This window comes from Amia ocellicauda, chromosome 16, assembly GCF_036373705.1.
Source record: "Amia ocellicauda isolate fAmiCal2 chromosome 16, fAmiCal2.hap1, whole genome shotgun sequence".
Lineage (NCBI taxonomy): Eukaryota > Metazoa > Chordata > Actinopteri > Amiiformes > Amiidae > Amia > Amia ocellicauda.
This window is the reverse complement of record NC_089865.1, coordinates 29,020,129-29,047,338: the sequence shown is the minus strand read 5'-3', so window position 1 is coordinate 29,047,338 and position 27,210 is coordinate 29,020,129. Positions and strand designations below refer to the sequence as shown.

The window sequence follows — 27,210 nt, the reverse complement described above, 5'->3', positions numbered from 1 at the left end:
CATAGCTGCTTATAAAATGTCAGGTATGTCATGTTATGTAATTTAAAGACAAAATTATTCAAATCCACAAATTGAGTCAAAGTTCCTCAGCTGCAAATCAGACCAAATGTCCCTACCCTTGAATAAAGTGTTGATAATCATAGAGAATTTAAAAACTGAACAAAACAAATATAATTATAATAGGCTTAACTATGTGAGATTATATTATTACTTGTATTATTGTTAATCAAACAGCACATTTATATTAGTATTGAACACGTTTTCATGTTGGTTTTCATGTTTATGAAAGCCATCCTCATTAATTCAATGTATTTATGATCCTGTTTACCATGAATTGCTTTAGAACCTCTCCATCGTGCAAAGTGAGGTAAACAATATTAGTGCTGTAATCAGTATGCCCAATTATTTCCTAATTCTTTTTACCAGGACATTAACTGCACTTTAATGATGTTTGTATGTTGGATTTATCTGCGTTTAAAAAAATTACAGTGCCAAAATTAAAAACAAGGCCTGCAGCACAGCGCTGTCTTGCTTTTCAGGAAAGGGTACATGTTAATAATGTGGGCTGCCATCTTTCAACATTCGTTTCTGCTGTCCCTCCCTGCCTTTAAAGCTGAAAAAATAAAATAAGCTCCATAGTATATTGAACAATTTGAGCAAATCATTTTATTTTCTAAAATATAGTACACCTATAGAGACTTAAGTTGCATGATATATATCGTGATATACCGGTTACCACAGTATTTTTAGTTATGGTTATCATATAGTGGAAATTACAAAGCATCCCATCCCTAATCCACATTTTCCAGGCTCCTAAAAGTTAAAATTGAATTGGTAATGTTTTTAAGCAACCAAAGCATTTGTCTTGTACTCCTACCTACCTTCCTTAGGTCATGTTTTAAAATGTCATACCATACTTTTTTCCTCCTGTGATTCAGGAGTACAGCACTCTTTCAATAATTAGTCTGTGGAGTTACAGCTGTAAAGAACACTGTAAAGAACTGAAGCTCAAAGAAGCCCATCACTACCTCTTTTGGGAAAAGAACATAAAAAAAAATAATAATCATACACTCAGAGCAGAGTTACACTCAGAGTAATGACCTTGAAGCCGGTGTTCAATTAAAACTCTGCTATGGCTTTTTGTTACGTGTGTTTTCTTTCTCCACCTCCTCTCCGTCTCTTTCATTGTTGATCGTTGCCGTTCCACGACCGCCGCTTTCTTGGTACATAAAAGCGCCCTCCGTAACCCCCAGTGCCAAGCAATGTCTGCCACAAGGGTTACGCGCTGCCTTTGTTGCCGTTTAGATCAATGTTATCACCCCTTCTGAAAAGGCCCCGTCACAAAGACGTCCACTCCCACTGCAAGGGTTAAAAATTGCCTGCCAACGGAGCACCCTGCCTGCTGGTCAATAGGAGTGTCATTCATGCTTTCTAAGCCGCAGTAAATGATCTTCTGGCAGCCTGACAAGAGGATCAAGTCTGAACTCTCAGGGCTTCAATTAACCGCATGCTTTTCATGACAGCCAGGAATATGGAAGCCAGTTTTTCCCCCCTCTTCCTTTCTTTTTCATTTTCCCTCCTGTCGTCTTTCCCTCCGAACGCCACCCCCATTCTGAATAAGGTGCAGCTGATTCCATTCTCTCCCAAGGTTTGTTTGCATAGGCTTTTGCAAATAACTTTACCTTGAGCTTCAGCACAATGCTTGCTAACTATTATTATTATGTATATTTATACAGTTAAGTTTCCATTGATGTAAATATGTAACTGCCTAAATAAGTATTATTCTGTCTAGAAGAGCTTTAATATTCATAAGTCTTTTCAAAACCCCCACCGTGAATCTAGCACATCTTCAAGAATAAACCCAACCTCACAAATAAACCTAGTAAGTGGAACCCTCCTGGAAAACACTTAATATGGAGTAACTGAATATATTAGTTATGCGAGAAACATCCAGCTATTTATGCCTCCTTTCTTAAGTAAGTTTGAAGGTCAACTTGTAGATTTGGTGCATTTTGGTTGGTAAACCCATCTACTATGAGATTAGTTAGAACTTGTACTTTCCTTTTGTTCCATTGATACACATTGTACAATTATCAGATTGTAATTTCTCTGACTACTTTTATACCAGCTTATCTGTAAGAAACCGAGCACATGGCCTACATGACACTGTGTATGCAACCAACATCAAACGATATGCAACAAAATGTGCCAAAGATTCTATAAAATTAGGCAATTTGGATACATTCCTGACACTTCACCTTGTCCAAAATCCCTCTACATGAAAAATGGAGCAACCTCAGCAGAAAGCTGACCCTTAACTGAGGACAAAAGTCTACCAATTAGAGAAATATATCCATAAATATGGAAATTCAGCAAATTGTTTCAAGATTGATTTGATCAGAGTGTCTCGTTTCAGTCTGTTTCCAGAAAACGCCAAGAGGGAGAGTAAACAATGTCAATGTGCACCACAGATCTCAAATCTGAACTGAAAACCAGGTCCTGGTTGAGCCATTTTGATATTCTAGAGGCTGCCAGTGTGCCTGACAGATAATAAACACAACCAGACACCAAGCAGGGGATGTTATCATGTTCCAAGAACCAAATAAACATAGTGTTATTATAATTAACAGTGTTCAGCATAAACTGTTGTGCTTTGCCATTTTTACCCAGCTGGTACCCATTAAAGTGCTAATCAAAAGCAGAACCTGCCAGGGGGAAGAAAAAATAATAATAATCATTCAGTAATAAACAGAAGTGCCCCAAGAATCACAAGTGTGATCCATCAGCATATTAAAGATCCTTGCCAGACAATGCTAAAACAGAAACCATCAGATTACTAGAATTTTGATTCTGCATTGGTTATAATCATTATAAAGATATTTCTCTACATAAACACACACACACAAAAAAGTACCTTTTAAAAATGCCGTTTATTTTATCACAGATGGAATTTCCCCCCTGTTTTCTTAAGATATCATAACATAGAAGCAGACTGCAAAATATACCTTGGTGTATCTCCCAGACAATCCCAAAAGCTAAAATCAATCTTGAAGGACAACACACACAAAGAACAAAAATAAAAATGCTTCACATTACCATGATCTTTAAACATTAAAAGTCATAATTGTGCCTTGTGTTTACATTAAATCCTCTCCAAAACAGTAATATTTATGTTGTTAATGCAGTGCTTTGAACTCCCAAGTTGTAATGCCTTTGAAATGAAACACTAGAATATCCCACAGAAATATGTAATTGTTCACTTTGTAGTCTGGACACAAAAACAGTCCAACAGTGTAGTGTCAGTTTTAGTGTGTGTGTGTGTGTATGTGTGTGTGGTACTCTACCAAGTACCAGTACATTTTAGTCAAAAACCTGGCATCAAGTGGATCTTCCAGTATGACAATGATCCCAAGCACACATCAAAATCCAATTAGAACTGGTTAATTGACCACAAAATCAACATTTTGCAATGGCCATTTCAGTCTCCAGACTGGAATCCAATTGAAAACCTGTGGTTTGAATTGAAGAGGGCAGTCCATAAGCACAGACCAAAAGATAAAGGATCTGGAAAGACTCTGAATTTAGGAAAGGTCTAAAATCACTTCCAATGTGTTCTCCAATCTCATAAATAAATGACAGAAAAAGGCTCAGTGCCCTTATCCTTGCAAAGGGGGGGTGCACAAAGTACTGAAAACAAGGAAATAAATGCATAATTTGAAAAATGCGTACATTTAATACAATATATTCCACATGATGGGCATTTACAGTTCAGATCCAGATATAAAATTGTGTTCATTCTTTTGTAGGCTAACTATCACTCACTAATGATGTGGACATTTCTGGTAGCAGTGTAAAACAATAGAAGACAGTAACTATTGCTTACAGTATGTATAACGTGATTGTACATTACTGATGCTTGGGGATATGTGTTAATGTTTAATGGTTAACAAATAAAAACTTTTGTAGTGTGCAAGTGGGAGTAATACTGGAGTATCCATGGCAACCAAACAAATTCTGTGAGTACCCAAATATTATAATAAAACCCAAGCTGTGTATAATGCAAAATAAAACCTTACTTGGATGCAGAGACTGAAGTACAATGCGAATGATAAGGTAAAATGGTTTACAAGCACATTTTAAAATTATATTTCTTGGCTAAAATAAAGAGCTATTGTTTCTGCTGCTTTGATGATTGTGTTGATACAGACCATATGACATATGGACTAAAAGTGATACACAATATGCACCAGACTTTCACTTCCCTGAGCAAAGGTATAAGCTGTGCACAATTACATTTGTATAAGGAAAAGTAAATAGCATTAAACAGAAACACGCCCCTAAGCTCCTAAGATTAGATCAGATAATTATCCAGATCATAGCCACATATTGAATGGAAATACATAGTTAATTATTATTATTTTGTGCTTGTTCATAGTGCTGCCACCTACTGCGTTTTTCAGAAAACAGTTGTTGAACTGCAGAAGACAAAGTGTATTTCCTGTCCATGGCTTCTTGAATCCTTGAAAAAGGCTTCAGGCATTATTGAATTGTTTATAAACAATAACAATAACAATAATAATAAAAGATGTAATCTAAATAGGTACTGGTTGTTGTTTTTATTTAATTCAAACAACCCCATTTTAGCATTTTAAGAGAGACAGAGACCATATCACAGTTTTTCATTATATGCTGTTACCTTGGAAATGGTACAAAAAAAAAAAAATCTCCATCTCTTTTCAGGATCAGCTGACAGACTACAACAGCAGAGTCAATTCATTTAGTTGTACAACAGTTAACTCCAGCTAAAGAACTCTTTTGGCATCTGCATTGTGCTGAAACAGAACCCTGGGTATTTTTGAGTAGTTTTCAGTGGTAAATGGTATTAATTCCCCTGTGAACCATGGTGTGTTTCAAACGGACAAGTTCAGCTGGAGTGAAAAATGTGTTACGAGACGCAGCGTGTGCTGAATAAACTGAGATTTTCACTTCACCGTAAAGCACCTGGGTCTGTTCATTAGCTCGCTCGTCATTTAGAAGAGAATGGTGGATTTTTGTGTCAGAAATACATTAGATAAATGCACTCACAATGAGCAACCACAAACTCATGATGTGGTTTCACCAGGCTAGGGGAGATTTCTGGGTCATGCTGAATTAAGTATTGAGACCACACACTACAAATCCTTATTGAATCTTAAAGTAATTTAACTGAAGTTCAAACAAAATGTGAGGGTGACACTGCAGAGCTCACAAGCATCTCAGAGAGGCATTTAAATAAGCTTTCGTTTGCACAGCAGTAACTGCAGTTTCACATTTCATGGCAAAATTGAGACGCTGAATCTAGCACTGCCTGAACTAGCATCCTTTCTTTCTTTCTGCTCCGTGAAAAGCCAAGATATTTTTAAATGACATTTGTAAAAGCCACATATCCATCTATAAACATAACTGGTTGCACATGTATGACTAAGTGGGCAATTTCTCTCTAGTGATCTATCAGTTAGGCACAAATAATGTTAATGTTTTTACTCTCTTAATTCTGAAGATTCAAAACTCCAACGTTTCCAATATTCATAGTGACAATTACCTCAGAACAACCTTGACAGATCAGTCATTTATTACTTTTCCTGACTCAACACTGACCTGAGAACAAAAAAGCCTTTATACAGAGTCAAATTTGAGTGTTTGGGATATCATATTTTATTACTACGTGAAATACAAGAAGATTGTCAGATAAAGTTTCCTTTTTAACCCTCCCTTGTCAGTTTGTGCATCATTGTCCATGCCGTTTGAATAACAGTTGACTGTAGCTAAAATTTGGCAGTGGTTTGCTTGGGGACCAGTTAAAAGAGGCAATTCAACCATTCACCTTAAATTTCAACAGTTGGCTGTTTATGATGTGATACCATCTATTCCATCCCTGCTTCCAGACACTGTCCCATATGAGGGAAGAAAATAAAATTTCTGCAGCAGGCCTTTACTGCCATGATTTACCCACCATAGCGGTGATTTGAGGACTGCGCTGCTGGCGAGATGAGGTGCCACGGTACATCGTGTGGGGTAACAGATGGCTGGGGCCTGTCAATCTGCCATAAAAGAAAGCCCTCATAATTCTGGATGGACTGTAAGTTTGTCTTAATCGGTGGCCGGCTACAGCATGGAAAACAATCCACACTGACCAAATGCCGCTGTGGTGAATTGATGAGGCGGGGAGGGCGACGCGAGGTATAAATTAAAGTGAGCCAGCGCTGCATGTTGTCTTAGTTCTTCACATACTCGCTGCCACATTTCCCCAAAAAGCCTTTTATATCAACCCCGAATGAGCCTGCCTTCTTCAGCACCTGGCTTGGATGATTAAACTCCACAAACCAGCTTACAGGCGAGGAAATGAAGAGAACGGGAGAGAGAGGGTGGAAACAAAACAAAAAAAAAAAAGCACAAAAACGGCCTTTCTTCTCCCACAGAGTAAAGCCGCGCCATTTTTTTGTTTTCCACAAGCGGGTTTGTTTAATGAGCGGATGCACTTGCTTGGCTGTTTTTCATGCGTGTCATTCTCTGCGGGGCCAAGGCCTCTGCCAGTTGCCCACCATCTGTCTGCTCTGGGCTGTCTACAGAGCTCCCCTCACAGCACAGCCTGCTGAAGAGTCAGCCCAACGAAAACACAAACACAAAACGAGCAACTGCGGCTTCTGTGGGCCTACTGTTTATCATCTCATAATCTAGAGTGGGAGCAGGAAAAAACTTGAGTAGAACATGTCATTTCATTGCTAAAAATAACACACACACACACACACACACACACACACACACACACACACACATACATACATACATACATATATATATATATATATATGTATACGTACATATATACGTATATATATACATATATACGTATATATATACGTATATATGTACGTATATATATGCACATATATATGTATATATATACACATATATATATACATATACATATATATATACATACATATATATACATACATACATATATATATACATACATACATATACACATACATATATATATATATATATATATATATATATATACACATACATACATATATACGTACATATATATATATATATATATATATACACACACACACATATATATGTACATATATACACTCACCTAAAGGATTATTAGGAACACCATACTAATACTGTGTTTGACCCCCTTTCGCCTTCAGAACTGCCTTAATTCTACGTGGCATTGATTCAACAAGGTGCTTGAAAGCATTCTTTAGAAATGTTGGCCCATATTGATAGGATAGCATCTTGCAGTTGATGGAGATTTGTGGGATGCACATCCAGGGCACGAAGCTCCCGTTCCACCACATCCCAAAGATGCTCTATTGGGTTGAGATCTGGTGACTGTGGGGGCCAGTTTAGTACAGTGAACTCATTGTCATGTTCAAGAAACCAATTTGAAATGATTCGACCTTTGTGACATGGTGCATTATCCTGCTGGAAGTGGCCATCACCACACCATTACACCACCACCACCAGCCTGCACAGTGGTAACAAGGCATGATGGATCCATGTTCTCATTCTGTTTACGCCAAATTCTGACTCTACCATCTGAATGTCTCAACAGAAATCGAGACTCATCAGACCAGGCAACATTTTTCCAGTCTTCAACTGTCCAATTTTGGTGAGCTTGTGCAAATTGTAGCCTCTTTTTCCTATTTGTAGTGGAGATGAGTGGTACCCGGTGGGGTCTTCTGCTGTTGTAGCCCATCCGCCTCAAGGTTGTACGTGTTGTGGCTTCACAAATGCTTTGCTGCATACCTCGGTTGTAACGAGTGGTTATTTCAGTCAAAGTTGCTCTTCTATCAGCTTGAATCAGTCGGCCCATTCTCCTCTGACCTCTAGCATCAACAAGGCATTTTCGCCCACAGGACTGCCGCATACTGGATGTTTTTCCCTTTTCACACCATTCTTTGTAAACCCTAGAAATGGTTGTGCGTGAAAATCCCAGTAACTGGGCAGATTGTGAAATACTCAGACCGGCCCGTCTGGCACCAACAACCATGCCACGCTCAAAATTGCTTAAATCAGCTTTCTTTCCCATTCAGACATTCAGTTTGGAGTTCAGGAGATTGTCTTGACCAGGACCACACCCCTAAATGCATTGAAGCAACTGCCATGTGATTGGTTGGTTAGATAATTGCATTCTTGAGAAATTGAACAGGTGTTCCTAATAATCCTTTAGGTGAGTGTATATATATATATATATATATATATATATATATATATATATATATATATATATATATATATATGAAAGGTACAAGGAAAGGGGACTCCCAAATAAGAATGCCTTTAAACCTTTGTGTCAAAAGGATGCAGTAATATGCTTGCAAACAAAAATGTATAAAATTAAGGAAGGAAACATTCTACTCATCACATACACAAAGTCAAACTGCCTCTGGTTTTCTATTTGTTTCCAGTTGAGAAGTAAATGGATTTTATGGGGATGTAAGTTGCTGCATTAAAAAATAAATGTTGCATTGGCATTTTCTAATGGAGAATATTGCGATCACATTGTGAACAACAACGATAGAAACTGATTTATTATTATTGATGCATAGAAATGAAAGGCGGACAAATGACACACCCTGTGATGTGGAACAGTTTGTGGAGAACATCTCATTATCTGCTCAAAACTGACTGTGACCAATGACATAAACAGATCTCCCGCTTGCGTGTGAAGACTGCCTCTGTGCCGTGCAGCAAACAAACACTTTCCTGTGTTCTCCTGCGACTAAGACGAGCCCGGCAAGCCAGGTCCCACCATCTCTGTGCGTCCGCTCGGATTCTGTATGTGACGCTCTGTATGACAGGTTAAAACAATGGGGTCATTGTGCATTATTCTACGCAGCATTACAAAAGCACTGCAAGGCACCCAGATGCTGACATACAGCAACACAGATGACATAATCCTTTCTTTCTTTCTTACTGCTGGCTAGAATGTCCCTGCAGTTTTTTCTAAATCTTTTTGGCACACTGAATAACGGGTACAGCTTAACAGGCTTTTCAGCAAGTGCAGCTTCTTAATTCATGCAAGAATCATTTTAAAAACAGTTTGTGGAGGTGCATTATGAGTAATTACCTTTACTACCTTTACCTTAACTCGGGCTCTTCTTATTCATCAGCTACCTAACTTTAGATGTGTTTTTGTTCTGCTCACATGCCATAGGAATGTGATTTGTACTACCTAGCTCAAAATGAACTTTTAAGCACATTGGGAAAAAGCATCAAAGATGTAGGTTTATACAAGATCAATGTGCATGTTTTATAGAAAACCATTTATGCAACTGGCAAGGTTTTACCCGATTTCCCTCATTTGTAGGGTTTGTTTCCTTTATTTGTATCGGCTGAGTGCATGGGAAGCCACACACAGTATTCACATTTCAAACAGGCTCTACAAGGAGAGTTGAAAAAGATCTGGAGTCATCTACAGTTATTATTTTACAGTTCATGGACATTACTACCTTAAAAAAGCTGCAAAATGGGTTAATGACACAGAAAGGGCTTGAAAGTGGAGAAGACACTGTGCCCCTGATTTGCTGCTTGACAGCTGGTTAGAGAGACACACCAGGGCCACACGCAAACTCGCACACACATCTAATTAATCAAACACCACGACAGAGGGCTGAAGTGGGTCAACAGAAAGACCGCTATAAATTTCACACTAAGAACATACAGTAAGCCTTTTATAATTGTTTTCCCTTTCCCCCCCAAAGTTTCTAAAGGGCACATTACTTTACAGCTATATGCTCTGGGTTTCCTTTCATCTTTTCCTAGAAAGCAGACTTGGCCACTGTCGCAACTATATCTTGCAGTAACTGTGCTACAGCCTTCAGCAGTGTTTATTAAAGAACACTATATTAAAGAACAACCTATAGACTATACATTTTACTGCAGACACCTAATATAAAAACAATCTATTTGGCTGTGCTCAAATCACATTACTCTTTTAAATTAGATTAGCATGTCAGTCCAACACACTTTACTATTTTTAAATATCCCTCCAAAGCCAATTAAATTGCACTTCTCGCTGAATCTCTCCCTAGTCAGCACTTAACTACACAGTCATACCGAAGAGGTTCTTCATAAGGTCTTTTCTACAGGAACACAAGAGAAAGTCAAAATAAAAGAAAGCTGAAACTGACAGATAAAGAGTACCTAAAATCATCTTAATAAATGTGTGACGAATCCACATTAACATTTCTAATCAAAAACATGGTAGAAATACCTATCAACCTGCTAATCTTTCTTGCCACACAGAATAAAGATGGAAGGTGACCATAATCTGGCCATGACACTCGTATGAATCGTACAGTAAGCAGAGAGACCACACAGACTCCGTTTTATATGAAGACCAGTCATTTAGTTCATATTTAAGATCAAAACAATTCACCAAGATAACCAAGATGTATGCCTTGTCAAAATATATATTCTATATTATATCCTTGATTTAATCCTCTCTCCATCACTCATATTTGTACTTCAGTGGATAAGGCTTTAATGATTTACAGTGAACACGAATCACACAACACAGACTGAAAGCCTAGGTGTTCCCAGCAGCAGATACCTTCCCACAGCAGCGGCTATGAGAGATTACAAACTGAGGTGGATAATGAAACTACATCCACAGCTCCCTTTTTATTGCTACAAAAACACTGTCTACTGTAGCACTGTTTCCCTGGATATGAATGCAGTGTTTTACCATCATTAAGCTGGGCAACTTAAGTGCCTGAAACAGGAATGAGTCAGCAGGGGTTAGCACAGCAAATAAAAAGTGTTCAATTTTAGTCACCAAGCTGTAGAATGACATTGTTGTTATGGAAGGAGTCCTAAGAAGAGAGAATAGATTGATAACAGAACTGATAGTTAGGCCATGTAGACCAAACAGGCCAAAAGACCGTAATCTCTTTAGCCTGGAACAAAGATGACTTCTCTCTGAATGAAGGCTGTCTGACTTCACCACACCTGCAGCCCCATGTCACATCTGAACAACCAGGCTGGGTATTAGTCCGATCGCATTGCACAGTTCGCAGTTTAAACTCCCGCCTCCTTCACTCCATGGCCTTACAGACGCATTCAGGTCATCATGACTTTAGGTAAGAAGACACCCTGAGCGGGGCTGCGCGTGCTCACCTGCGATTGGTTGATAGCCGCGTGGTTGCCATGGAAAGGAGACTGCCGGTCTTTGTCTCGGTGGTGTCTGCTGCTGTGCTTGCTGCGCTGGAGCTGCTGGCGCAACTTTGCAATCTGTTGGGAGAAAGTAGTGCAGTCAGGGCAATGGAGGCATTTCAATGTCATCCTGTTCAGACTGGCTCTTCTTCCTTTTGGTCCTAACAGCTACATCAGTGCTATACAGAAACTGACAAAACTGCCCCACCCCAGCAGGGGCAGGTAATCCCAGTCCTTAAAAACCAATGGGGTTTCTGGTACTCATTGCACCTCAGGTCTGAAAGACTTCACATCTCATTATCAGGATAAGAGGTCAAATCACCCATTTACTCCAGATGTTAATGAGTTGCTAATTGCAAGGTTCCTATAAAACCTGCAGGGACCTGGAACTCAAGGACAGGAATCTCCTACCACTAATATAGTGTGCTGCCATAAGTCATTCCTTATTTCTTTCTATAGAAAACTATCAGGTTACAAATGCTTTGAGACATAATTGAAAGCACAGTATGTTACATGTTTCCACATCAAAGTGGAAACTGCATACAAAAGCATCCACACAGCCTGTCTGCAGTGGCAGGGCATCTGAGGAGTGATCGAAATGGATGGAAGGTTTGTAATGCCTTTTCACAGCCTGTGCAAGAAGCTATTACTTTGTCAAATCAGCCTGAGCTTCTCACAAGACAGATAACAAAGCCCTGTAATGTTGTTATAATTTGTATTTTAGCAATCGCCATCCTCCAAGGGTCGTCCGTAATGCAATGTATAGTGTTAGTTATATACTAATTGTTTTCTGGAGAAAGCTTCAGAGGGCATGGGAAAAAAATCAGGCCAAAGCTTGAAACCTTGTGAAACCTTGAAGAAAACAGGCACTACAGTATAGACAGAATTAACCCCGACTATTTGACCAGAAAACAGGGATGAGCCCTCAGGGTCCCTTACCTATGAGTGACAACAGTACTTGCCTGTTGCTTTTCTGCTTACCTACAAACATGCACACATACACACACCTAAAATCTCTTTTGGTGCTGGCTTCTTTAGTTCTAAGCCAAAGGTGGAGAGCAATGAGATAAAAATCTGAAGCATCATGAACACGTGCACACAGACACAGACACAGACACACATGCGCACACAAAAAACACACAAAGATTCAAAGCACTGCTTCTGTCCCAAACGAGCAATTTCTTTAATATGAAACAGGAAAATCACTTTAACTTAATGCTGTAATTCTCCAATAATATAAAAGAAAAAAAGAAAAGAAAAAAAACTCAGTTCCCAGATGCAATCGTTTTCAAGGACAACCCATAATTAAGCTGGTAAGGTAACCAGCACATCAGCTAGTGAATACTGCTTCCGCCTATGTAATTACTGTTTAAAGGTTCTTTGTAGAAGGAGAAGAGATATTCTGCGTTAACCTGTAATTTGATTTCTGATTTGTTTCACACCCCGTTTGTGGTTTGGTTCTTTATCTTAAACACAGTGTGGTTTGCAATTGCTGAGTCACTATACCACCTGTGAATTATTTCCATTTTCATTGGACTGAGAAACTGGGCTCAGTTGTGTGGTGCTACTGTTACCTCCCAGACAGTAGTTTACCTTTGCAACTTTGGTTCAGGATTAGCCTATCTGATGTTTACATGTGCTTCTCCACCACAAGCACCAGTTAGACAAGCTCAGGTAGTGTGTAGGGATAGTAGGGTGTGTAAGGAAACCATGGCACTCCCATCACATTGCCCAGTCTCTCTTTCCAGCTAACTCTTAATTGGTTAAGTGATCTTCTGCAGCAAAGTCAGTGATGCGAATGAAGCCCTGGCAGGAACAGTCATTTGAAATGCATTGGAATGGAAGTGGCCGAGTTCCCTAGCCTTGGTTTGTACAGTGTATGCAGTCTGCTTTTCCTGCTGTGTGATTTCTGAGGGATACCATCTATGTTCGGAGTGATTCTCAGATTTTTCCACAAAGATGATTTTTTGTGTGAAATTGCTCCATAATCAAATCCCTTACAGACAGCTGGTTTACCTCCATTAATGCAGTACTTTGGAACACTGGTTGATAGTTATACTTTTCTACTGTACTTGAAGCTTACTGTGCCTTCTTGAAGCGTGACTGTCAAAAACTTTCGTATAGTGCAGTATAAAATAGACTCTGAACAAAAAAATAGAAACGCAACAGAACTGTCATGGTTGAAAGTGAGGGAACGCAATACAGACCTTTAGACTAATATCCATATTCCATTACTTTCACAGCAAAATCCTTCACTAATGAAGGATTGTGAAGCACTTTTTCCTAATGTTAGCTTGGTCAACCCAAAAACCACAAGATCTAGAGTTTGTTGTGTCTCAACCCTCTGAAGCATACTGAGGGCTTGACGTCTGTGGCATACATTTTTGCTCGGTCTGCCTAAAGCTTAACAAAAATCCACCGATCAGCCATAACATTATGAGCACTGACAGGCGAAGTGAATAACACTGATAATCTCATTATCATGGCACTTGTCAGTGGGAGGGATATATTAGGCAGCAAGCGAACATTTTGTCCTCAAAGTTGATATGTTAGAAGCAGGAAAAATGGGCAAGCGTAAGGATTTGAGCGACTTTGACAAGGGACAAATTGTGATGGCTAGACGACTGGGTCAGAACATCTCCAAAACTGCAGCTCTTGTGTGGTGTTCCTGGTCTGCAGTGGTCAGTACCTATCAAAAGTGGTCCAAGGAAGGAAAAGCGGTGAACCGGCAACAGGGTCATGGGCGGCCAAGGCTCATTGATGCACGTGGGGAGCGAAGGCTGGCCCGTGTGGTCCGATCCAACAGACGAGCTACTGTAGCTCAAATTGCTGAAAAAGTGAATGCTGGTCTGATAGAAAGGTGTCAGAACACACAGTGCTTCGCAGTTTGTTGCGCATGGGGCTGCGTAGCCACAGACCAGTCAGGGTGCCCATGCTGACCCCTGTCCACTGCCGAAAGCTCCTACAATGGGCACGTGAGCATCAGAACTGGACCACGGAGCAATGGAAGAAGGTGGCCTGGTCTGATGAATCACGAGTTCCAGGTGTTGACTTGGCCTCCAAATTCCCCAGATCTCAATCCAATCGAGCATCTGTGGGATGTGCTGGACAAACAAGTCCGATCCATGGAGGCCCTACCTCGCAACTTACAGGACTTAAAGGATCTGCTGCTAACGTCTTGGTGCCAGATACCACAGCACACCTTCAGAGGTAAGTGGAGTCCATGCCTCGACGGGTCAGGGCTGTTTTGGCGGCAAAAAGGGGGACCTACACAATATTAGGCAGGTGGTCATAATGTTATGGCTGATCGGTGTACAATAAATACTTGACATTCAGGTACTGATTACAAGTGTAAGTCATGTTCACCTGCTTGGTGGTGCTGCAAAAGCAGAATCAGACATTGTATATAGGAGGTCTCTGATTTCAAAGCATCTCTTTTTAACCTTTAAATACTGTCTGTCATGCAGATTTCCTTAATGCTTGCACACTGTCTTTTGATAGGGGATTAGGATGCATTTCCGAATGGGAGTTTATGATCTCCATGGTTACCCAGAACACTACCCTCAGCCAAAAGGGAATCAGCATTTTGAAAAATACATACATGCATAACCAAGTCGGGTAAATACAATACAAAAACTGAAAATAAGCAGTATGGACTGAAGTTTGTTTTACTACTAATCTGGATTCTCAACTTTTAAACCTACAGTTTTGAAAAATATCACCCTGTCAGTTGCCAAAAACTGCTCAACTCTTAAATAATGTATTTTTTCAAAGGCAATCCAATCAGGACCTGTACCAAAGAGTTTTAGAATGGTCCTTGACAACTAAATTGATTCTGTATCTCAGACAAATGAAAAAGCACATTAGAACTAAAAAGTCAAATTACAGGGTCTGGTTTTCAATGCATTTATGTGGCAAATTTTACATGTATCCAACATAATAGTTTCAATATACATAGTGCTAATTTAAACAAGAAGGAAATAAGTATATATTCTAAATAAGATCAAAATATATTTTGGAAAATGTACTTTAAAGTGTTCTGCAAGAGGACAGGCCAGCTATAGTAAACACTAAATTACATTATTTTTAAACTATTTTTCAGAAAATGGAAATAAACCTGCAGTTAGGTCTGTAATACCCATCAGTTCTACGTTTGAGATTAACATGGCTGTGTTACACTGGTAACATACAAATTGCATTTTGCATATTGCCAAAAACACTAAACAGAAAACAGACTTCCCATAACTTAAGAAAAACAAGCCAAAAGGAAACTCATTAGGTATAATTAGGTTTAATCAGGACATACTTGGAAGTGAGAATAATATGGAAGTTTGCATAATGAAACCTGAACTCAATCTCGTTTTATTTTAATCAGTATTTAATGGATGAATGTTAAATTCTCCAGGAGACACTTTGGAATGAAAAGCCCATATGTTTGGGGGTGGGGTGTGGTGGAGTGGGTTGGGTGTTCTACATCTCAAGCAACCTCTTATAGAAATGTATAGAAAACTTGGGGAAAAGGGAGATACTGTCCTGTGGGGGAAACCATTAGCAAGTGCAATATTTGGTCATGAAACCTTGGTCTTCAACAGGGGCCTTAATTTAACATGACACCGGTACCCTTGTGGTTCACTGCACCCTGAGAATCATATGATAATGATTGAGAATCTGTAAAACCTACAGCCTGCTGAAATGTATAGAGTGGCGTGAGGAACTGGCTTGACCTCCCCCTGAATAGAACAAAGCCACGGAGAAGAAAACCGTTCCTGACCTCTTTAAGCTGGTCGGTACTGCCCCAGGAAGCCGAGCGCTTGTGGGAGCCTTTCTTCTTTTCGGGACATTCTTCTGCCCAGGCGCTGGGAGTCTGCGGTGAGAGAGGGAGAGAGAGAGGGGCAGAAAGAGCTTTAACGACTTCAACTGACACTTCATTATTCTAGCTTTATTTAAGCTTGCTGATGATTATGTTTAGGTGTGCAATTATGATTATGCATGTGTGCGCGTATATGACCATGGCCAAACAGACTGTATAAATAACAACAACAACAACAACAACAACAACAAGGAAAATGCCAGTCAACTCGGCAGAAGTCGGCTAATTTTTATTTTAATAGAATTACACTTTTGTGACTTTTCCCCAATTGTGCTCCTCAATACCTATGCGTAAGTAAATGAGGGATCCACACAGAGATGGCCATGCATTTGCCTACGGACAAGAGAGAGCATGTGTGCGCGCCTTTAGGACATGCCTCAGTGTACATCGACAACAGACATCAACACAACACACATCTCTCTTTCTGTCTTGGTGTGTTTACCTAACTTTCCTGTCCTTGAGTTTGTTTTCAGGCAAGCTGGAAGACCCCACAGCATATGTCTTTCCATTTGTGCTTTTTAAATTCCTGCATCTTCACATATGTAAAGTATATTAAATTTATGAAGAGCACACAAAGGGGAAAAGTCTGTTGGGGGGAGGGGTTAAGCTCCAGAAACAGCAGGCTGGGAACACCCTGACAGCCACATAATCACCAAGAAACTGGCAGACCAACAATCATTATGCAACACAAAATAAAAAAAAATAAAAAAATACATGCTATATTATATATATCAAAAAAAAAAAAAAAAAAATATATATATATATATATATATATATATATATAAAAATGTAATCCAATAGAAGAGGATTTTGTTATGCAATGCTGTTTTCAGTCACTCCCTGGAACAAGAAAGTTAAAAAGTGCAGTGCTTTAATCCTAACACACAAGCACACACGCAGACACACACACACACCACTGATGCTTGTTGTGAAAAGTTAGTAAAAATGTATTTCAGATGCACATGGCCTTCAGTTTGAATGCAAATCTCCTGCAGGGGAGGATGGGGAGATGTGCATTAACCAAGCACAAGGCTGCCTGGGTTCAGTTGATTTGTAAGGCAGCCACAGACATCCAAGACTGACACCAGAGGCTTGAAAGAAGGCAGCAAGAAAGCTCAGAGAGACACTGCCATTTCAGAAAGTATACAAAATGCCATGTGATGATCACACACACAGTTAGCTGTAGTTTTATTTAGGCTTCCAAAAAAGGTCCCTCCTCTGTGCGGGAGTTTCACATCACAAACCCAAACTAGGTGTGTCCTTTAACTACTCTCACGCTGGGATTGAGTTTATGCCTCTGCTTCTGCTTCATAGCCATTACTAACCTCCTAAGAAAACATTTCAACACACTGACGCCCATCATAAAACCAATAACACATTCGTGCAGTCTCAATGTGTTTTACAAAACATGTTCAACAAGGTGTAGTACATTTACACTTGGATAGTTCCCAATGCACATGGAACAAACAATGTAAAATATAAGTTTGATATAGTTCATATTTTGAAGCTCACCTGCTGTGGACTCGCTGGAGTCTCCTACCTATTCAATGGCAATCTCTTCAGATTCCTGTGGTCAAGTGCAGCAGCATTGTGAAACCTGACTTGCGCAATTTCATTTGAGCCCCCCTCTGCTGTTCAGCAAAATATTCCCCTTAAGGAGGAAGAAAATACTCGAGATCACTAACTTCTAGTTATGGTGCTCCTCCCAGCCCTGTCAGGTGGAGCTGAACACTGAAACGCTACAAAAACCCATTGTATTGAGGAATCGCCTGTGTTACTGTACATTTCACCAAGTAATAGCTCATGACTGGAGTCCAGAACACTCCACAATAACAGAAGTACAGTAGCTGGCACAACACTATGGTGTGCCACAGTGAATATTATAATTATTTTTATTTCTTGGCACACACCTTTATCCAGGGCGACTTACAAAATCTAAGCGCAATACAAAGGATGTGGGATGTGCGAATATGGGATGTAAAGCTCCTTCAGTTTCTGAGCAAGCTTTTTAAATGTTTTACATAATCCTGCATGGAATTTCTTGTATCTGATGGCAGTTGGTGTAGAAAGCAGGCAAACACGGGACTAACGAAATGGTGTGATTTAAAAGAATGACTTCATCACATGCCTAACCTCGTTTGTTGGACAGAACAATTACAGTTCCCTTGGTCCAGCTGAATTGTCAACTTGTGAAACTTTAATGTGTCACTTGTGTATTTTCCCACCTGGAAAACTCCACAGAGCAACAGGACACAAAACAGACACTCTAAACCACAGCTGGACTCCCAGCAGTTACATCCACCCAGACCACAACTTAACTCTGACCTTTGCGACACTAAAAACAAGAACTAAACACAAGTAAACCTTCACAGCATATTGCGGGTGTTAGTAAACACTGAATATGAATATTAAATATTGAGCTCTGCCACACTGCTGCACATATCCAGGTAGTAGTACAGTAAGTGCAGTAATAGCACAATGTTATATTTAGGTGCTTATTACATGATCAGCAGATTACATAGGTTAATAGTAACTAAACCTCTCCGTACCATTAACATCTCTGCCAGCCACACTGCTCCCCAGCTCTGGCTGACTGCAGTATCACGTGCAGTAAGAGCACTTTGACATCTACATGATGTTATATTTATACCTGCTGGTTAATACATGATGAGCAATTGCACAATTTTGAACTGAATTCAATCAGCCTGCCTGTCTAAACCTGATAGTACCAGGTCTCAACATTCCTAGTAAAATCATATTTTGCTCCCACCAGGGACGTAGCAGAGAGGAGAGTAATGCGATGCAGATGTCACCAGAACGTATGTCAACAATGTATGTTTACCTCAATGGCATTTGACCAAAATGAAACCGAAAAGTGTGTATTCACCTATCTATATCTGTATATGAACACATTAATTTTAAACCCCACAAGGGCGTCAGAACAAATGTAATAAACTAGTGGAAAAACTAAACAGATAAACTCATTGTATAAACTTCCACCACATTTACGTTGCGGTGCGGAATAGGTGGTGTGCCGAATAAAACAAGGGAATTCCAGCATTGCATGATGCAATTCTCCGCAACCATGATTTCCAAGACACAGCTGTGGTGGAGAGTAGCTCTCCCTTGGAAACAGCATCTATTTACAGCACAGTGCTGTCAGGAGAGATCCTCACAGTGCTGGCTCTGGGGCCGACACTGCCTGTCACTCTATTACTGCTATCAGGCTCCCAGCACTTTGACTGAAGACCCTGCTACAGCACCACCAGCTTTCACAAAGCGAGGAAGCAAAACTCACACTCTCTCTCTCTCACAAGCACAAGCACAAGCACAAGCCAAAACATAATTAGTGCTCAAGTCACAAGAATGAAGGGTGTAGCATTAAGGGATTAGTTCAGGGTAATGTTTTGATGGTGGTGGTTAATGGAGTTGTGTCAAAGGGTTGCATGTGCGAAGGAGGTGGAATTCGGTGCATCAGTGCAAGGCCACAAGGACGCTGGTCTGAGTACAGGAGGTGAACGAGAGGTGCTGGTGTCATAATCTTAGCATCCTTCCTCTAGTCTAGTGACGGAGATGTCACTCCCATTACTGTATTACTGCATCATGTGCTAGTTAGGTCACTTGTATTTATAGAATGACTGATCACAGGACTGGTACAAGAAATTTCCAGGGCCAAGACTGCACCAGTCAATAGAACGAGAACAGAAACCAGCAAGGGACGTCGAAAATGCAGCCAGTTAATATAGCATTTATGTCAAGGAAAGGAAATTCTTACAATGCAAAAGGTAAAACTGCCAGCTGTACCGGATCCCAGAGTCATTATACCCTTTCGGTTCTTATTTATTTTCATGTTCTCCAATAATAAACTACTACAATATGTACAATCTTTGTAGATTCCAAGCAGACTGAAACAAATTATGGTATAATGGTTGGAAGGAAAAACAGAAAACGGAAGCATTTTGAATTTGTATGCGCACTCATAGAGGCAACAGAATCTGAACGGTCAGCGGTGGACTCTTTTACCCAAAGAACAGGTGAAACATGTTCCCATTTACCATGTCAGAACAGGATCAAAAGGGTAGCTCACTCTCTCAGCTTCCAAAGCTTGAAGATCAGCAGGAAGCATGCGATTGGCAGAACTATTTGATCTAAACACAGGAACCCAGAGGAAGAATGGGTGAATTAAGCCCCTTTCAATCTGGTTTATTTATTTATTTATTTTTTTACCTGGATTGAACCCTGGGTCTTGCCTTGCCAGGTCTTAATATGCTATCACTTTCACACTACTTCTAGCAGTGAGGGCTCAAACCAAGGTACACTACTGCAAATACACACATTTGGCTTACACAACCCATTACTTTCTGTACCTTGCATTAAAGGACTGGAGGATTCCACAGAATGCCGATTGTCGCATCTTGCCCGAGATTTGGTTGTGAGTGTAAAATCAAACAAAATATCTGGAGCATCATCAACCCCAATGATCAAACAAGATTTACACTTCCATGTTTAATGTTAGGAATGCACACTAACTGGCAGGGTTGAAGTAACATCCCTTTGAGTTTAACAACTCAAACTGCATTTCCAATCATGTGCAGCAATCACTATATGGGGATACATGTGTGTCCAACATCAAGCTAAAAGGGTACTCTGAAACAGGAATTTAACTTCCTCCTTTAGCTAAATTGTGGGCGTTTATAGAAGAGAAAACTGAACAGAGCTCATACACTGTAATGAAAATGGACAGAAATAGCATCAGCGGACTTCTCCTCCTCACTGATAAAGCAGTGGCAAAAAAAAAAACATTTGCAGTAAATCTGTGTTAAAAAGTGGCTTTGCTGACAATCTCCTTTTAAAAGATTGTAGTGTTCAATTTGTCAACATGTTTTGTTGCTTCTTTCTGAGCCAATGACATGCAGTGAAATCCCCAAGTTAATTCTATGCTAAAGATTTATTTTTTTCGAGCAGTTCTTTAGAAACAATCTTACCCCTCCATTTAGTGCTTTATTTATTCATGTCATTCTTTATTTAGTCATGCTGCCAGTTTAAACTTGAGAGTTCAACGTAGAGGAAAATCACGATCCATCATTCATGCAGGTAGAGGCATGTTATCAACCGAACTGAGAACCTTGCAGGCGGCACATCAGACCCTGCAGGTGGAAGTGGGAGTCTGAAGGGGCCACAGGGTCTTCGAGCCTCCAGGGCCAGGCTGGGCAGCTCCAGGGCTCAAGAGCATTCTGGTTTTCATTCCACCTCCAGTCTTAATTACTCAAATCAACCCATTTTCTGTTGCCAATTGAAAGGCAAATATCGAGCATGTGGAGACCAGGCCTGGAGGTGTTGCCCCACACTGCTCTAGGGTATGGTTTTCCCCAAGACCCAGGCTGATCTCTATCATAAATACACAAAATCAAGGGCTAAACCTTAGCGTGGCAAAAGCACTGTAGCCGAGAATGATGGTAGGACTACAGTGTCTGTCTCTGCTCCATGCAAGGCAGAAGGAGACCCTAACATTTGTTCCATGGGTGGTCCTTTGTTACTCAGATAATCTATAAAAGAAAGGAATCTTTTGACTGCTTTTTCCTGGAGCAGGAGGAATTACAGTCTAAAGAAATCTCCATTATTAACATTATTCCACAACAGGGGAGATGGCATGAAAAACATGTAACACATTTAGCTCCCAATGATAGAAGTAGGAGTGTCCCAACTACAATGACATCATAAACTAAAACTAACAAGGGTGCTTTTAGCCTGAGGAGACACAATGTAGTGGGCTTTATAGGGCTCTTTACATTATGAGCTGGGTAAGACATAAGAACATTGTAAAGTTGGCTCACTAAGTCAAACAAATATGTAAAAAGGAATTGGGTCACTCTCCTCAAATTATGAACCAGTTACAGCTGTTAGAGTTCAATAAAGCATAGAGTATGCAGTTGCATCTGTGGGCTGAGTACGAAAGTAGATTCAGTTGGAACATGCACCAAGCGGTCAGAATATCTTTCTAAAAAGGTACTTACAGGACAAGTATTTTGTTTTCAAAATATAATCCGAATTTTCTAATGTAGACTTCTGGAAAATTCAGATGCGTTCATGCGAAAATTCAGATTCAGATGCGCCCCACCTAAAAAAATTCACTTGATTATGGAAAAAACAAAAATCAATTCTCTATCATTTGTAAACTTAAGTGTTGCATTCTTCAAGATGCTGCATCTTTAAGAAGCTACTGAAAGTTGGCAATTGGTCACCATTTTGGCACCTAACAGAGATTCCTCAGATATCAATCACACGGATTGAGGGCCTGATAAAGCCTCTTTTCACACATTCCTGACAAGCACTCTGGAGGCTTGGGGCTGGTGTAGGTGGTGTTACTGTACTGGCTCTGCCATCAATATTCAAGGCTACAGTGCATGTGAGGAGTAGAGGTGTGTGCATTGTGATTGGGCCCACAGGTGAACCCACACACAGTCTGCTGCTGCTAAGGGCCTTGGCATGGTTCACTTCAACACAGCCTGTCCTGGTATGGGTGACCTTCAACAGCACTGAGCAGAAGGAGGAGGAGAAGAGTCTATGCCTGACCGTTTATTTGAAAAGGGATTCAGAATTTGGGGTCTTGGCAGAGAATTACAAAGCTTGGATGTGTAACAGTAAGAATCCCACCTGAGGTAATATAACCTGATATAACCTGAACTGCATCAGTGAATGTGTGCATGTGAAGATCAGAAGCAGGAAACATGACCTCTCATGAGAATTCAATGCAATAACAATGGTGCATCAATATTTTGGCCTGTGGAACTAGAAGTAAACAGTGTGCACACACACACACACACACACATTCATCCTTAACCACAATCAATTCCATGTCTTCTCAGTGGGATTGTACCTCACATTAACATCATCGGCTGTGCCACATTTTCATATTCATTCCAATCAGGACTATTGCAATATCTGAGCAAAAGAGTATCATCAGTTCGACCTGTAGATAATATACATGCTTGTTCTATGGCAATGTCATCCCATGCTTTACATCACTAGGGAGCGCTTTATTAATGCAGCCTTAAGAAAAAAGTGCATTGCTTAGTTACAGACTATTGCTTTTCAAAATAAATATAAGAGCGCTTTGTCTTTCACATAAATATACACATTTCACTACACACTCCTAAGACAAGATTACAGGAAAAGAAAACAAATCATTTATGTTCTTCTATTTCCAAACTCATGCTCTTTGTGCATACATTTAATCTCAAAACATGCTGGGAAAAGAGGCTTGAAGGCTTGCCTGTTTTGGGTAATGCCTTGGAAAGTGACGTCACATTCGGCAATGCAACGTCAAAAGTGACCACAGAAAATTAGTATTAAAAGATGCACATTTATTAGTTACTTGATAGCCCGTGGCCTTGAACTGTATGTTTCGCCAACCTGTTATCTCCTCCATCTATTAAGTAAATGATCCCAGGGTACTCAAATAACCTTTTGGGGAAAAAGTAATTACTGAAAACGGAAGTCTGCCGTAAAACGCAAGCATGCAATAAATAAATAAATAAATAAATCAGTTAATAATCAGTCTCTGAACTGAACTAATTGTTATACATTGTTTTGTGTTATTAGAAGGGACTCTTTTTATCGGCAATTATGATACACTGTAGAACATCAGTGTTATCTGCTAATTGCTAAGCAACAGCAACACAAAACAAGGTGAGTTCATCATTATCACAAACTGGGAATTAGGGATGCACGGAGCATTAATTGAATCGTGCTGGTAGGTTGAGCAGAAGGCCAATAGGAAACTTGCTGCGGAGAAGCTGAACTGGGCGGGGTGGGATTCTCAGCCCACTGTGCGTAAGCCTCAGGTTGCGGCTCTGAGCTTCATCACTGTGACACCAACCTACTGAAACCCCACAGAACAAGAAGAGAGCCTGACAATACCATCCTCAGAAGAGGAGGGTGTGTCTCTCGGGATCTTCCACCTCACTGCGGGGCTCCGCTGCGTGTCACACTGAAGAGGGGACTGGCAATTCCCCAGCTGGTTGTAAATGGGGGAGGATAACAGTTCTACAGCTGATAGATAAGTAAATGCCCTTCAAGAGATCTAAAGGGAACTTCACATATGATTTCCTCATGGGTGCAAGATGGATGAAATGGAGAGCCATGGGAACAACGGCAACCAGGGAGTGTTTTGCATCCTCAGAAGCTTAGTCCACTGACTGAGTGGAAAGAAAGAGAAAATTAGGCTAGGCTTTGAAATCACCATACTTTATATTTATATTTTGGGTGTATTGATGGAAAGCTTAACATGGGTAATTTGGGAAAGAAAAGAAGCACAGTATATATATGCAAGGTCTTATGATTTAGTCCATTCAAACAAAACAATTTATTTATAACTACTCAATAGGAAAATTATACCAGTTTTACTCGGTCACTGCAGTATATAAAGCCTGCAGGGTGAGTTGCAATCGATGAGCTCTTGTCTGTCTGCGTTTCCCTGATTTGCTCTTATAGTCCCTTATGCAGGGAGGATGCAGTGTGTTCTGAAGTAACACTCGTCTGATCAGGCCTGTTCGTCTCAGGCCATAACTTACATTCTTACTCACAAACCCTAGCAGTGCAGATGCTCCCAGTTCAAACACATCCTTACTTTCAATGCACCATATCAGGAATGCCTCAACACTGGTAAACAAAGCTGGAAAGCAACTTCATTCTACCAAGTTGTTTGTCAAGTCTGTGCATCTTTCCCACAAATAAATGTTTTTCTGGTGAGGACTTGTTGCAAATGGGACATTTCATTAGCAATGCTAAAAAGTAAAAACAGAAACGGATCATAACTCTTCTAAATATCTTCTAAAGCTTTAATCTCTTTGTGATGGATTTGGGTATAAGAAAAAGTGGATTCCGTTTCATCTTCAGAATAGTTTTATATTTATTTTTAAATGTTCAGTCTGTTGTAGGACTAATCTAACATGCCACACACAAAAATACCTGATTTCACCCTGGATTATCTATGGCCTACATTTTACAGTAAATTCACCAGTGCCATTTTGCTCAGTATTTAGATTTAATGTAACTATTCTGGTTTGGATGGGGTTTTGATTAGACAGACAGTAAATGCAGAGTGATGTCATTAACAATTGACGAGTAAAGGTCATAATATCCATCAAATCTAATACAATAATTACTTTCTTTTCAATAGATACAGTTTACATTAAAGTTCTTAGGGATTAGTAGCAGAATTTTGATACTGTCTAACCCTGAAAAGACCTTTTGATTTCTGATTTCGGTAACCTGTTTATGTTGTAATAACCTTCCTAAATGTAGTTACAGAATGGATCAATTCAACTAGCTTACATCAAACATAGGTTTACCACTGAACAAGAAAAAAAAACCTATAACATTCTTCTTAATTCTAACAATGTTCCAATAGTTGAATTAATTTTACTGACGGGCCTAATAATACTTGTTAACTTCAAAATAATGATGAAAATTCTGGTGCATATACGGAATGCTGAAACAAACTAAATCAAACCCAACCCAATCCCAACCCATGTACTGTTAAACCATAAACAATTTCCTTCTCACACAAGGGGTGTCTGCCAACATATGAATATAAGTTTAGCAATGCCAGCGACATCTTTCTCCAATCAAAACCTGTGCGTCACACCATGCAGACCAGTTTCCAAAGTTTTTAATACAAAGGTAATTACAGTCTGAGTGATAGCGAGTGTGCAGAGTTTCTCACACCGTTTGGAAAATGTGTCAAATAAAACATCCAGCCAGGGATTTTCCAGCCCAGGACTTAGTGACAACAGACCAGTGTGTGTGTGTAGTAGAACTGTGTGTAGGAGCCACATCTGGTGGAAACGGATGCACTTCCCTGTTCATGGGTGAGGACAGCTGCAAACACAGACATTTGCACATGGGAGATCTCTAGTTTTTGGAGATGCTTTTCTAATAAAAAATACAAACAGAAAAACACTGCACTTTCCGATGCACAAATCAGTTAGTGGCGAAATTTCATGTTTTATTTGATTGCCGGACCCAGACAAACTGAAAAAAGGCCTTTGTTTTGATAGGCCATCAGAGGCAGAGGCATAGGCATAGGTTTTTGGGGGGGATGTTTGGTTTTTATGTATGCCTGGCTCCATAGGTGTAAGGGACGTGTCCCCCCTGATATTGACAGTGCCCCCCCCAATTATTAATTGAAACCTACGCCCCTGAGGTATTTTGAAGGAAAGAGGAAAAAGTCTGACAATATCTAAACTACCAGTCATAACTGGGAATTTAGCCAGGACATCAGGATTAGCACCTCTATCATTTCAAAAAGCACAATGAGATCTTTAATAGCCACAGGGAGTCCTTGGTTTAACATCTCACCTGAAAAATGGTGAAACCCCAAAAGAAACATGCATTAATGCCTCTTCCTGATGAATCAGCTTGGTTTTATATATGTGCTATCTTGCACGTGGTTAGTCATTACACGACCAAAAGCGTGCCTCGAAAGCAATGTTGTAGCAAGATGCAGACATCCTGATGCCTGTACAGACCAATGATGTGTCGGTTTCTCTTTCTGAAAGACTCTGTCCTAAATATGTTGCGGTGTTAAATTTGGAAATCTTTCCTCCACTCAGGCCTCTGTTCTCCAGGGAACGGACACCCATGCATAAAAGCAAAGACTGATTCTCAGCACTATCGACCAGGAAATTTCCTTCCAGTTATGAGTAAAGTCAGATACTCAGCAAAATCACAGCCAACAAAGGACAAGAAAGCAAGGGCCTACTTTAATTAGAGCTTCTTCGCTTTGCAAAATTAGATAGGCTAATGTTTTCCCCAGGTTTACCAGGCAGAAGGTCTCCTCAGTTTCAGAGATGACAATTCACAACTCTGGCAATGAATGGTGACACTCTCAAGGCTAAGCATAGCCTACAAATCAGAGAGATTTCTGGGCGGAGGATCTGCACTTCAAAACGTTTTAAGTAACTGCAGACAGTAACCAAACGATGATAGCTGTGTGTGAACCAAACTCCAGAACAAACCCATTTTGAGAATACTGTTTGGGGTCAACCACTGTATACGCAAAACAGTAGCTGCAGTGGAGGAATGAAAATACTTCATTTTTGAATGACTACTTCATG

General features: G+C 40.0%; 1 protein-coding gene across 1 annotated transcript in view; it reads right to left on the bottom strand.

The window, feature by feature from the left end:
* Positions 1–27,210, bottom strand: part of fam117bb (family with sequence similarity 117 member Bb) — a 91,111-nt gene that overhangs the window by 26,023 nt on the left and 37,878 nt on the right. Inside the window, exons 3-4 of the mRNA XM_066688628.1 lie at positions 15,992–16,084; positions 11,185–11,298 (exon numbers count right to left, since the gene is read on the bottom strand). Coding sequence (XP_066544725.1) covers positions 11,185–11,298; positions 15,992–16,084 — 207 coding nt within the window. The remainder of the gene's footprint in view (positions 1–11,184; positions 11,299–15,991; positions 16,085–27,210) is intronic.